Source organism: Ptiloglossa arizonensis, chromosome 13 (assembly GCF_051014685.1).
Source record: "Ptiloglossa arizonensis isolate GNS036 chromosome 13, iyPtiAriz1_principal, whole genome shotgun sequence".
NCBI lineage: Eukaryota > Metazoa > Arthropoda > Insecta > Hymenoptera > Colletidae > Ptiloglossa > Ptiloglossa arizonensis.
In genome coordinates, this window is record NC_135060.1 from 2,736,905 (window position 1) to 2,750,938 (window position 14,034).

General features: G+C 40.9%; 2 protein-coding genes across 9 annotated transcripts in view; one reads left to right on the top strand and one right to left on the bottom strand.

The window, feature by feature from the left end:
• Positions 1 to 12,778, bottom strand: part of LOC143153844 (uncharacterized) — a 47,432-nt gene extending 34,654 nt beyond the window's left edge. The window contains exons 1-2 of the mRNA XM_076325446.1: positions 12,733 to 12,778; positions 12,510 to 12,658 (exon numbers count right to left, since the gene is read on the bottom strand). Of these exons, the coding sequence (XP_076181561.1) occupies positions 12,510 to 12,658; positions 12,733 to 12,778 (195 nt within the window). The remainder of the gene's footprint in view (positions 1 to 12,509; positions 12,659 to 12,732) is intronic.
• Positions 1 to 14,034, top strand: part of LOC143153767 (CUGBP Elav-like family member 1-A) — a 529,867-nt gene that overhangs the window by 118,040 nt on the left and 397,793 nt on the right. The gene's annotated exons all lie outside the window — the stretch shown is intronic.

A 14,034-nucleotide genomic window follows, 5' to 3' on the forward strand; every position in this document is an offset into this window, starting at 1 on the left:
CCAGCCGGTCCAAAGAACTCGACGTTTTCTCGTTTCATTTTCGAAATACTTGAGAGCAGAGAAATACATTTAAAAATCACTCTTTACCATTTTAGCAGCTGACACTGCTTTTGCTCGTTTATTTGGCAAGTATGTTTCCCGAGTCGAGCGGTTCGAAGACAAGTATCGGGTACGTTTTACGGTTCATTGATGCATCATTGAAGAAAATTGTCTTATTTCCTTCGAGTTTATTGTACGTCGTTATTACGACGATATTAGGTTAACGACAGCGTATAATTGCATCCCACTTTCGTATCGTAAATGTACACTAATCTCGACTTACAAATTATTCCCTCGATACTCCATTGCGTATCGTTAAAGAGGTATTATTGTTATTTTAATTTTCATTCGTTACCGTTCGTTTCAGAAATAGAATAGTATATTTTCGCGAAAATAAAGTGAGAAAAACAAACTTCTTATCGTTCGAGTTATATAAAATTGGAACGAGTGCCTTTTTTCGAAATAATACGATTTAAATTTAAGAACAATAAATTCTTATTATTTTTGAATAAATTGCTATTTCTGAAAGGACCGTGGGCAAAAGATACCACGCACTGGTATTGGATAAAAAACTGAAACGTACAATAGCGAGGAAAGGTCAATTTTATTTTGGCGAACAATTCGTCGCGTAACGTAAATACAATATATAGACTTGTATTTTTCTAAGCGTCCGATACCTACGAGATGAAACATCCTTTGTCGTTACCTCGAAAATATCTGATCGAATACGTCCATTTGAGAAAACTTCGAACAGATACGGATACAACAAACTACTCGAAAAAATGTAATTTCTTTTCTCGATGTGGAAAATATGCGCAACAACGTTGTTCGCGCAACGATGCAAACAATCGCTCAAAAATCGTCGATCGATCTCCGTAGGAGTTTCTCCCGCGCGATCCTCTCGAAGGCGAAAGAAAATCGTTAAGAAATAAGGTTGGGGCACGGGTAACGTGTGCTGCGGTGAACCGCGCGCGATCGGAGCTTCGATTTCACGTGAACCGTGGAGGAAGGTCCGTCACCGGACGGAGATCCGTTCGGTAGTGGTGGAACGCTTAAAAATTCATCGTCGAATCTAATTTCCGTAGGAAAGCGGGGCCGATGCGTGGCGAGGGCGTCCGTTCTGTGTAACTCGAGTGGATTTCGTCGAGAGACGGATATGAGAATCGCGCGTCCCCGTGGCCGGGCACGTGGCCGGCCGCCACTTTAATTATAGTTCCTTTCGGCGGTGAACGACTCGCGGACTTTAACTCTACAAATCTCTATTTTCTGTCAGCGGAGACGGAACGAATTTAAACTCGCGTAACACGAAGTGGCCGAATACTGGGCGAGCGCCGGGACGCGGAAAAGTCATCGCGCCGTATTAACTCTCCTTATCAAAATGCACGGGGTGCGGTAGAACGCGACTTTCTAAAGCGTTGGCGAGCCACCCACCCAACTGCCGCGCCCTCCGCTGGGGGTTCGGGGCTTGGGGTGCAAAAATGAGAATACTTCGAATTAAAGCGAACTCGGGCTTTCCTATGTCACCGTGGAGCGCTAAATATTTGCCAGATTAACATTTCCGCGCTGCGGCTGAACCGTACGCGGTCTCTATTATTTTATCCGGCGAGCAATTACGCTTGGCGCAATTTTTAATGTACCCGCGACACGACTTTACTTCTGCTAATGTATTTGTCCTTTGTTACCAGGCCTTACCTTACCCCCTGTCTACCGTCTTTCCACGCTCTCGTTACTCGTACGACGCAATTATTCGCGAAACAATGAAAACTTCTGCTCGATATTTTCTTCGAACGAGTTCGTCGTACACGCTCGGGTTCACGCGGGACCTTTCGAAATTAGAAACACGAAACTTCGTAATTGGAAGAAACTCGCTAAAAATGAAACGAAACGGTCTTGGTAAGCGTATTCGGGAAACGTAATCGTTTCGGAAAAACCAACAGACTCGACTGTTTCGAAAAATTCCGCAACGCGAACGCTCGACCGTGGTTCGCGGGTTGAAATCCGAAACGCGATATCGCGACAACGATCGATGGACGCAGATCGGGCAATCGTGATCTCGTTTTCTCGAATAGGCATCGCGAGTGTCGATTTCGGCGCGAAAAACAGAATAGGATGTAAAACGGACCACGTATGCTCGCTGAAAAGTTCGCGAACGTTAATTGAATCTTTACGAGAGCGTTACAAATAGATCGAGGAGGTTTCGACGACGAAAGACGACGCGTAGTCCTCTTTGGAGAGCTCGTATTTGCGGAATATCTTTCATTATCGCGGCGTGTACCTCGGGTGTCGAGATAAAAATGAAGTTTCTCTCTCGAAAGCGGGGATAAACGTACAGGAATAACCGACGCGGCAGTCAAAGTCTCGAGGTATCCTCGAGGAGGACTACTTACCATTGAAAATGGTCATTACCGAGGGAAACTACGCAAGGGTGGGGCGGAGGGGTTATATTTTTCGCTCGGTGGTTGAAACCCGTTGGAATAATTTACACGTCGGATATTTTCGTGACTTTCCACCTCCCTGTCAGTCAGGAATTTACATTTTTCCGATGATCGCTCGTCCGAAATGGTACAGACCGTGAACGTCTTTAGCGGCGTCGCGGTTGCAGTCGCAGCGTCTGCACCAGACGTCGCGTCGTTCTATTGAATGTATAATTCAAATTTCGTGGTATGAATAATGTGCAATGATGCAGGGCGCTGGGTGGTAGTCGGTAGACGAGAAAAGGATGGGGAATGGAAGATCGAGCTGCACGGTTGGCGGGGAGAGAGAACTTTAGTCGGTGCTGCGAGGGTAACGCAATAAATAATAGAGGCGGGGTCGTCCGTTTCTCAGTCACCCCTCAACAACCATCTCAGCGTTGAAATATTCAAGGGTTGTAATGGCCTGAAACTCGCTGCCATTCTCTGATCCACCTGTCCTTCGGACGACAAATTCAAGTTTCGTTTCGATTTTTACACGACGATTGTACCCGATCACCTTAGACGCTATGGTGTTTCACGATTCTTACGGCACGATGGCCCTTGCTCGTAACCATCGATTTAATCGCCCGCGATAACATCGAAACGTCACCACTTGTCCACCTACTTGCCATTTTCGGCTGTGAGTAAAGAATATTATCGAACATCGAATCGACTATTTAACGTTTCCAATTCCAGTTTTCGAAATAAATTTTTCGGGTGTTTCGTAATGCGCGTTCCAGGTGCGAGGAGAACGGGCCTGAAATTTTATAATTGAACCGTAAACGTTGTCCAAAACGCGATATTTACATTGGCGCGGAATAAACTGATCAATCTTTCCGATTAAAACTTTGGAAAACGAAGCGATAAATAATTGTGTACACGTCGGTGGCAACAATATCGACAAGATGAGAAAATCCTGTTATAAATAGCTCGAGGAAGACCGAAACGTAGACGCGTAACGATCGATAACGTTTTGCAGTGGCCTTCCGCGTACGTAAAGCGGGACTTCATAGTCGAAGTTTCTTTTCGAAATCTTTTCTTTTCAATAGTGAACTTTACGACTCTTTGCTCGCCCTGAGCGCCTACGGCCACGATTTTTCCTTTAAATTCTTGGCCAAGAGAGCTCTCTTGGCTCAGATCGGTGGCTACCCAACTTCCGTACGTTTGCTCGACGCCGAGCTTAATCTCGCCGAAAGCTACCGAGAAGACGAAAATTTTCCCTTTCGATCGATCGTAAAATTTCGCTCGAGAAGCTTCACGCGGTCTGTAGGACCGCGAATGAAATTTATCGTCGTTGAATATTTTTCAACGCGACGTTAGCGTCGCGATTCAAATACTTCCGGACTGTTTGCGCGTTCGCGAGCTTAGCAAATAAAATTATTTTAGTTACCGACTAGAACCACTAAGCTGGGACGCTTAGCACGTGTTGTACGAGGAAACTCGATTCTTCGACACGTTCGACGAACTCCCATAGGCACGTATCACTCGACTGGCAAAAGGACTTTGATGAATATTCATAGACATTTTAGTTTTGACGAATCTTCATCGACGGAGAACTAAAAAATACTTCGTCGAGGTTCGGTAGTTTTCTGAAACAATTAATAGTTTACGAGGCATAAGCGTTCAATGCGAAAGCTTAGTACCAACTGGATTGGAAGCGTTTCTACACGAGTGCACGGCAAATATGCGCGTTGTTCGAATATGCATAGTTATATCAAGAGTTAATGCGTTACACGGATAAAATTTACGTAACGAGTTAATTCTCTTTCGAAAGTGTGCCTTTAATGTTAGAAATTGCGATTATTGTTCCGTTGCGTGGTCATCTTGAGGAGTAACGGTACTAAATGGTAAAATAACCTATGGTACGTTTTGCATGGATGTTTATGCATCATTTCTGAAACACGATCGCGATGGTCGATCCATTTTGCGCATTATCGATGTTTCGTTACCAGCCGTCGATTAAATATTCCACACATTTCATCGTAGGATGATTTTCATCGCTCGTGCAATGGCTCGATCGCCATTCCTCTGTCGGCTATGATGGATATCGTCCACGAGCAACTTTTTACCCCGAGGAATTTCAATCTTTTGGTTGTCAATTTTCCTCTCGTATTATTAGTTTCTTGACCCTCCTCTTCCTATCGTATCTGTCTCGTGGTTATTTATATACGCGTTCTCTTGTACGTTTCTTTCCTGCACGTTGCGAGAAATTCGAATCCAATCGAAACACGAAAATTAAGCAATCTGCGTACTCTCCGAACGTCGGAAATTGGTATATCGTTTGATTAAAATATTGTGTACGAGTAATTACGAAAGTGGTCTAAAAAAGAAATTTAAAAAGATTGAATTTGTCGTCTACTTTGCGTCCCATCGATCTGGATTGGAATAATATGGGAAAAAAGAATATTAAAAAATACTAACGTAACGAAGATAAAAATAAATTTTATAACCAATTCTATCGCTTTCGATGTCGATAAATTTATAATTTCACGACGTACGTGTCGTCGAGAGTAAACAAGGCACTTATGGAAATGTTTGAATGAATAGAAAATTACATTCGGAAAAATCTTAATTCCCTCATTGTTTTTTTTTTTTTTGTTACAACTCTTGCCGGGATATATTATATTTAAATGATCCTGGACCGATCGCGTGGATTCACGCTCTCGCTTCGATTATAAAATTTCCGGTAAATCGAGCATTCTGCATTTCACAAACGTGTACTCTGTTTTACACCGTTTCTACGTAATCCGATTATCTGTAAAGTTACGAAGTGGCGTTACATGTAACTATCCATATTATGAATTTCATCCGTTTACGTTTCCTCTAATATTGGTTCCTCGTTCTACGCGTAAACGACGAGCGTAAATTTGTATTTATTCCCCTTTCCGTTTCCATCGACAAATTTTGAATTTCGAACAATACCGAAATTAGGAAATTATTTCATCCGCTTTGGAATTTTATTTACGTCCTCTGTAACGTTTACGTTTCGTTCTAATCGTAAATGGAGCCAGTGAACTCGTATTAATTGCTCTTTCTGCTTTTATGGACAAATTTTGAACGTTCAACCGCAACAGAGACAGACATTAGGGAATTATACCATCGACTTCGGTGAATCCCTACGCTCCAACGATAAGTGTCGTCGCAGTTTTGACGTCGCGGAGAAAGATGGGTTGGTTTCTATGATAAATAGACGTGCAATGACATTAATCCCAAACCTACCCACAGCGGTTTCTGGGTGACAATGATAGAACTGCCACCCCGAACCACAAGGCAGAGACATAAGCTTTCAAGATATGGCACGATCATTAAACTATTTTCCGGCAGAATCGATTTACGATTATGTATAGCCACCTTGCTTACCGAGCACGAAATCTAGTGCACGCTCGTTTTCCCTTGACAATCTTCGATTTCTGTTCAGCCGTATACGTCACGAACAAGCGAAATCCTATTTTTTTAATATACAATATATTTACAATTCCAATAGAAAGAAATATATGTAAATATATACAAGTACGATACAAAGTGAAAACGAGTAAATAGAACGAATTAAAGATTTATAATTTCTTCATAAATAATTTTACTCTTATCGTATCGTATTCGTTTATCGCAATTTGTGAAAACTAATAGTTGTAAATAAAAAGTTGAAATAGAAAAATTGTAGATTTCTGAACGGAAAAGTTATCTACGTAAACAGCTTTTACTGTTTGATTCGTGAATTCTTGCAAGCGCAAGGGCAATCGATCACGGTAGAGTTCGTGAACTCGTGCAAACGTGACAGCGGCCAATAATCGTTAAATTAGCGAACCGATGCAAACGCGAGAACAAAAGATTTAATCTTATCGCGCTTATTTTTCTAAGAAAAGGGAAACCAGAAAAAAGAAATCGTAGCTTCTCCTTTTTCTTCTCATATTGTACTTTATATTTTAACATTTGCACTTGTTCTGAATTTTTGGTTTCGTTTGTTTATCAAAATGTACACATGCTGTCAAAATAACGAATCCGAAACACAGTTGGACCTTTTTTGTCGCGAACGATCCACTCATTTTGGAGGCTCGGTCTAACACGGGGTTGTCACTACAGAGTGAAGGTTTTGTTCGGGGCGTTATTTCTTTTTTAAAAAGGAAACACCGATGCAGCTCAATGTGAGTGAAAAATGACCCGATGTCATAAAGGATGACTAAGGATATAGCGACACAATGGAGAAGACGATGATACCTTCTGGTAAGAGGATTGCGAGGGACAGTACAGCACTTACCCCAGGACCTTCGAGCTAAGAGAGCCTTGGTTTCTAACATAACCTTGTACCAATCGCAATACGCATCACAATCTCCTTTATAAAAAAAAGAAAAAAGGAAACAGATATCTTCTTTTCAAAAAGGACAACGATCGGCTTCCAGTGTTCCAAACTTCTTCGCCTGCTACTTCCTTAACGAATGTTATCAATTAATTGATACAGAATACGTTATCTCTACGATGGACCAACAGTTGTGTCATTACTACTCAGAAATGTTACTTGGACTAGGTGTTGCGTCGTAACTAACTTTCGAGTCTAGGATGAACTTGTACGTAAACATCGTAAAGCGCAAGTTCGTTCTAGCGTTAACAGGGATGGACGTGGATCAACGCAGTGAAAAAACATCCCGACTGGGAAAGTATGATGCACACTGTCCTTGATTGGTTAAGGAAATGCATCAGATTCGGCACAGTGACCGCCCACGACTAACCGTAACCCTCGGGTACAGGATCCATCGAGTGTCACTCACCGAAATTCCGCGTGTCCCCACGTTTGTTCGTGCAACTTGTAAACCCATAAAGCCAATGGATCGGAGAAGTGGGCGGACAAATTTCTATCGCAATTAGCAAGCCAAATGGCACGGACTATAAACAAATTCCGAGTCCCGAACTACCGTCCCTGACGTTATGAGTCTGCTACTGCAACAGTTAGTTTCTACCGAACGTACACTTGCTTCGTTTAATTACCATACATCAACGTTTCCTTCGTTTCTGTTATCCTTCTCTCGATACTCTATTATTATTTTTTACAATTCGTAACACATACACTGTCGGTGCAATAACGAAACAATAATACAGACGTATCGTCCACATATACGAGACAAAGACAACGTTTCATGGATCACAATAACGAAGTAACAGAGGATCTACCGTGCTTGTAAATCGAGGTGGTTCAAATACCGTTCAAAGTGATACATAATAATTAAAAATAATAGTTTACAAACTAGCCAATGTATACCAAACTACGATAAAGAGAACGTTTGATATACCAGAACTGAGTTCAATCGATTCTTGACATTTGATTCGTTCGTTAGATCTGTTCCTTGAACCGTCTCGAACGGTGCGGTCCCACTCCGCGCGATTCGGTATTCGAAATAAGTCGCTCGGCGTAGCTGACGAGCGCGCGTTTACCTTGGCATTAAATTCCTCGGTGGTTTAAACACGATTCAACGCGTTACGTCAAAAGAATAAACGGGTTGCTCGTGATACCGCGGTAGTAGGAACTCCCAGTTGTTCCATGGGTGGTCACCCTCGGTCGCCCGTACCGACACAGCGTGGAGAGGAGTCGCGCGCGATGATCGACCGAACGGAATCAAAGCAACCAAAGTATGATTGGACCGTGGCCAGCTGGCCATATAATTGAGCATCGCGTTCCCCTCGGCTTGCTCCAGTGTCTCCTATCGCCTGGCCGACACGCGCAACGCGCATAAATCAGAACAATTAGTTGCACGCTCGTAGTTCACGCTGCCTGCGAAAATGTCGCGGCGCATTTACCACGTGCGAACTTTATGCGTCTCGTCGGTGACTCGTGTTTTATGAATTGCGTATCAATCTCGTTCCGCTTTCTTCCTTCGAGCGGGTGTCCATCTCTACTGTGTTTCATTGGGAAGGATTTTTCATTTTCGACGAATACTGACACGCGGTACACGTACTTGGAGAAACCTTGGGAAACGGAAATGACAATTCCAGGGGTCGGGGAAATCTTTGGGAGAGAATTGTACGATCTGCGGACGAAGAATTCATTGAGAAGTAGGAACAGTAGAAATAACTCATTAAGAAAGTGGAATTTATTATGGAGTTGTATTTATTATGGTGAAAATGTGTCCATTCACCTTTAGATCATAGTACAATGGCTGTAAAGAGTGGTGCCCACAAAAATTGTGCCCACAAGGCGGTAAAAATGGATTATATTTGCGATCTATGTGTCAAGGAATGTCAATTGACACAAAATTTCAGTTGTTTCATTGTTAATGCTCGAGTCAAATGAGTACCGATTCCAAATGTATAATAAAAAATTAACTTCTCATTGCACGGCCATTATTCTTTTACCATCGAACAAAAAGTGATCCGATTCGCTTCGGTCCATCCTGTTTAATGTAAGATAATCCTCGCCATTTACCATCTGGATTTCGCGGAAGTTTTTTTATTTCTTTTTTATTTTACGAATAATTCAGAGAAGGAAGAGTAAAGAGATAGCGAAAAACAAGTTTATTAGAAATTCTAATTTGCTCGAAAAGGAACACTCGGGCACTAAAATTGGGTTCAATGGATCCTAATGGTACACCGAGAATTAATGATATGCAACGAAAAATATCCTTCGCTCGAAGAACAGTGAGAATATTTTATTTTACGATTAAAATGGTGGACACGTTTTTTACAAGCGAAACGGGTCAATCGTACTTATTATTTCGTTTACGCAAAATACGAGAAAATGTTTCAAAATATTGCTTATTTTTTCCAAACAGAAATCACTGAAATATGCCAAAATTTATACAAGTACACGTACGTATAACCATCGTTTTTTGTGTTAAATCGATGTATTGTATATTTATAAAAGATATTCGTGCAAAAAAGAACGTCAAGGACGATGGAAGAAAAGCTACAACTGTGCTTAAAAAGTTTCGAGGGTTAGCGTCGCCTAGATCTCTTAAGTGGTAGAGAGGTGTGCGTAAATCACAGTAATTAGTTCAATGTTTATACTTTGTGGTGTTGGTGTTGGAACGGTGTTGTGGTATATTTATCGTGCTTAGACTTTATGTGCGTTTTACATTACCACGGTGCATTATGTAACCACTATTTCCTGAATAAATAACGTTCGTAAAGAGTGATTCGATTCAGTTCTAACAGTGGTGCGTTAAACTATTTTTTATATATGTGGCATAACATAAATTATTTCCGTAAGAAATTACAGAATAGAAATGAAGATTTTACGCGTTAGATATTTTTTACCGCGTACAAATTTCATAAAATCTTACTATTTTAGAAACAAGCGTTAATACACTTTTACATTTCTAATTATTTTACGCGTTACATTACGTATTCGTCACTGTACGTAAATGTCATCGAAATTTACTATTTTAGAAAGAAACTTGATCATTTTTCGCATTTCTAATTACTTTTGCTTACTTTTGGTCCGCATAAAACTTGCAACCTCTGAAACATTCGCGAGGAAAATAAGACAAAGCAACGTAAACAGAGTCTCGGTACGACTAGCACGTTTGACGAATTAACCGCGTCGAGATGCATCTAATGGAATTAAAAGAGTCTTTGGAATCGTTTCTTTTGCAATTTTACGCTCGAGGGCGTTAAGTGACCTGTCGCGTAAATGCGCCAGACGATGAAACTGTTATTTGACGACCTGTATCAACCTAAACCATCGTGTCTCCGTCGCGCTCGTTCCCACTGGGAATCAGACGAGTTTGCTCAGTACACGCCGAATGCGCGTACGATGTTGATCGTTTGCCAGACTACTAGAAATTATCATCCCTCGAATATACCCGGTGCATAAACGATCGTCGGTCGTACGTGCGTTTACCGATGTTACACGCCAGTGAAAATAGCTTTGGTCGGGCTGCAGTGTTTGCTGATCTTATTTGAACGCGAACCCATTTCTTTAATCATTTTCTTCCGCGTACGAGACTACTTTCAATTTCGAGGTACTCGTGTTCCCCTCTATCGAGCGTTTTCGTAATTCGTTACGATAGAAACGATTTCACGCAACAAATTTTATTAGTTTTTTCCGAATCTCTTACAAACGGAACACCAATAACCAAACGCTCGATTAGAAAACGATAAAAGAATTTGAATATATCTACCAATGATTACGAAAATGGTCCGAGTCGATATTAATACGTACACCGTAAATTGTAATATTGGTTTTTTCAAATTCTTTACTTCGTACATTTTCATAATTACTGGGACGTATTCATGTTTTTAATAATTCTTCCTTTTCGGTCAGGAGTTGTCCAACTTTATTTCTACAAATTTCGTTGCCTCGTTTCTCCAGTCAGTATTTTTTCGTTATTACTTGTTCGTTCTTTCGTAGAAATATTGGCAGACTCAATTATGTATATCTCGACACGTTCGCTTCGGGCAGCGGAAGTATCTCGATTTTTCTTATTTAACATTGACTTCGCATAACGAGGTGTCTCGTTTCTACCTTCTCGGTCGACATTGGGAATATTTTACAACCGCTACTCTTTTATCGGTGGCATTTGAACCTAGAAAATTATTACAGTATTACGCACAGTAAATGCGAAGATATGTGTCGGACGTTAACATTGCTTAAAAAAATAGTAAATTATATTTCTGCGATATCGTATACTCCAAAAACGGTCCAATTACATTTCCGAATAAGAAATATGACACTGAATTGGTAGGTGAACGAAATATGCTTGCACGTCGGTTGAAAAATCTATAAAATGGAATTCACGATCTTGTAGAACCGAAGTAAACATCGAGCTTTTTAATGAAAGATTTATTAGCGAGAGGTGAAAGCAAAGTTGCACACGAAAGGACGAAGTATCGGAAAAAACTTGCAACATGGACATGCGGATGGCGGAAACGTTACTGGATAATACAGGAAGACGTTGTCCAATACGTCTATTTCTATTAGTGGAGATGGAATTGGGTTATGTTGTTGTTTGACGACGAGTTTTGAACGTGTTCGTTGAATACGAAACGATAAAGACGCATAGAAAGTGGTAAAATGAATGCAAGTAGTGTATTGTGCAGCAGAGTCGATGATTTATAAAGCGTTTAAAAGTCTACACGACGAAAACCTTAATAACGATCGAAGTGTTGCGATTTATTTTGTATTTACATCCCTCGAGCAAATAAATTTGTTATTCGCGCACTAAGAACGATTTTAACTACGCCGACTAAACGTTTCGTTTGCATTTTCGACAAAAATATGTCACTTGTACATTCATGCATCGCAGTGCACCGTGCACCTTACTTGCATTCATGACGGTACAAGCATTTCGGTATTATTTCGTGTCGTTGAAAAATCAACGCGACTGCCGTTTCGAAGGATTTTCACGTAGGAAAATTTGAAAAATTTGAAATCCAATTAGCAACTCGAATCCGCTGAAACGTGTAAACCTTTTTTACATTCGTTGCTCCAAGGCACGGTCTCCCTCTCGGCCCACTACTTGCTACGATACATGTTTACACCGATCGATTTTCAAATCTGATTTTCCGAATTCGAAAACAACAACAACAACAACAGCACACCGAACAACGATAAAAAGTAAATTTTCGACGAGCACAAACAGTAACGTTTCGACAGAGTAAATCTACAAGAATGCGAGTAAATATTGACACGTTTCGTGTTACGCGAGCTTTCTCCAGCAGAGCAAGAGCAATTGCTTTTTAAATTCAGCAATTGCTGCTTCGCGATGCAAATTAAACATTCGAGAGTTGCAAAGTCCTAGAAAATTATTCAACACCGGCAATATCATAAATTGGTGATTCTTGAATAAGTATGCGCTACGTGTAGCTACGGTACACGTCTCCTCGACAACTGGGACAATTTCGTTCTATTTGTCGTTCGAACGAAATAATTTTCTCGACAAAGGGATCCCGTATCGGATCGGGATTTCCGCGGCTTTATTTTCAATCCGTTGAACGGAGAACGTTGGATAGATTTCAAGATCTCGAAGCACGCCCGGTATTCCTTACCGTGCATATTCGTGTAATTGCAAAAGTTATCGCTGTACTCACCGGGAGAGCGAAAACGTCAGTGGCCGGCGTGAAAGCACGCCGCGTTATTACCAGCCAAATATTTCCGTCGCGACGCCACTGAGCTGCGCCGGCCCGGTTACGTAATTGGCCGTAGAGAACGCGACTGCGACTGCGACTGCGACTGCGATCTGCCAATTTCGAGTGACGGATGACCCCGTGAACGACGACTATAGTTAGCCTCGCTCGATAGACGCCGACAGACCCACACGGGGATGCAACGTGCTTCTACCGTTCGATTCGTGCACCATCTCCGCCTACGATCGTTTTTCGAAAACGAGTCGCTTCTTTTCACGTGACTTTTGTGTCGCGGAAGGCAGCTGATAAACAATGATCAAATTTTTAACAATCGTGGTACCTAAAATTTTGGTAAGACGCGATTCTATGCGTCTCGAGGGACGATAAAAGTATTATTTACAGAGAATATAACGAGAATGCGCGAACTCCGCGTCCAATCGTTTTTCGAAGACGAGTCGATTTTTTGCACGTGTTGAAAATCAAACAATCATTGAAATTTTCTTTCTTCTCAACTACTTTCTAGCAAGGGGTGGTTTTGCGAAAGTGACGTAATTAAATAGTGTACGACGTCGTTCTTACTTTTAACTTCTCGCGATCTTACACAAAAATGGAACTGACATTATATTATATTTTGATCCAATCGGTCGAATCCAGGTCGACATTGGAGTTTATAATAATTACTACATGCTTTAATGACTGCAGGTCTGAAGTTCTTACGTTATAATTGCATGTAAATATAATCTTAACCCCAATACTCTATTAAACACAAGTATATTACAGGAGGTTACGTTCCTAACCTTTTCGGTACCGAACGTCAATAGATGTTCATTGCAAAGGACTACTTAACAGCTTTTTAATTGCACGTTGCTTCATACGCATTTATATGTTACTTATTTTATTCTTTTCTCTTAGTATCGTGTGCTCTCGGAATTTGTGTAGTAGAAACGTTGAATAAATATAAATACTAGTAATACGACGCTGGATTCTAAAATAATAAAATATAGGTTAGGTAGATGGGGTCGGTAGAAGTGGCTAAATACAGGCAGACTAGCTAGAAGGCAAGACCAGAAATAATCCGGTCTACAGACGGTTAAAACATAACCTTCTACATCGCACACAGTGTAAATAATGTTATGTGAACTGCAATGGCTGGACAAACGGTAATAAATTTTTATTCGAATAAATTTTCCTTAAGTTTGCTAATAAGCTATTGACGAATGAATTTGCGATCCTAACAAAATCATCGATGTGTCAACCAAGTTCTTTTCGTTCTATTCTTTATCGTAGACACTACACAACTACCGTGTAAACATTTTTCACTATAGAAAAATTTATCGCACAATGTACACGAAATCTACAATATAATTACCATGCAACAAACATGCAGCAATATAATTACCATGCAAGAAAGGTTAGAATTTAATGTACATATATATTTCGTGCGACGATTACATCGCTTTTAATGCATCGAAGTATCGTCAAACGATCG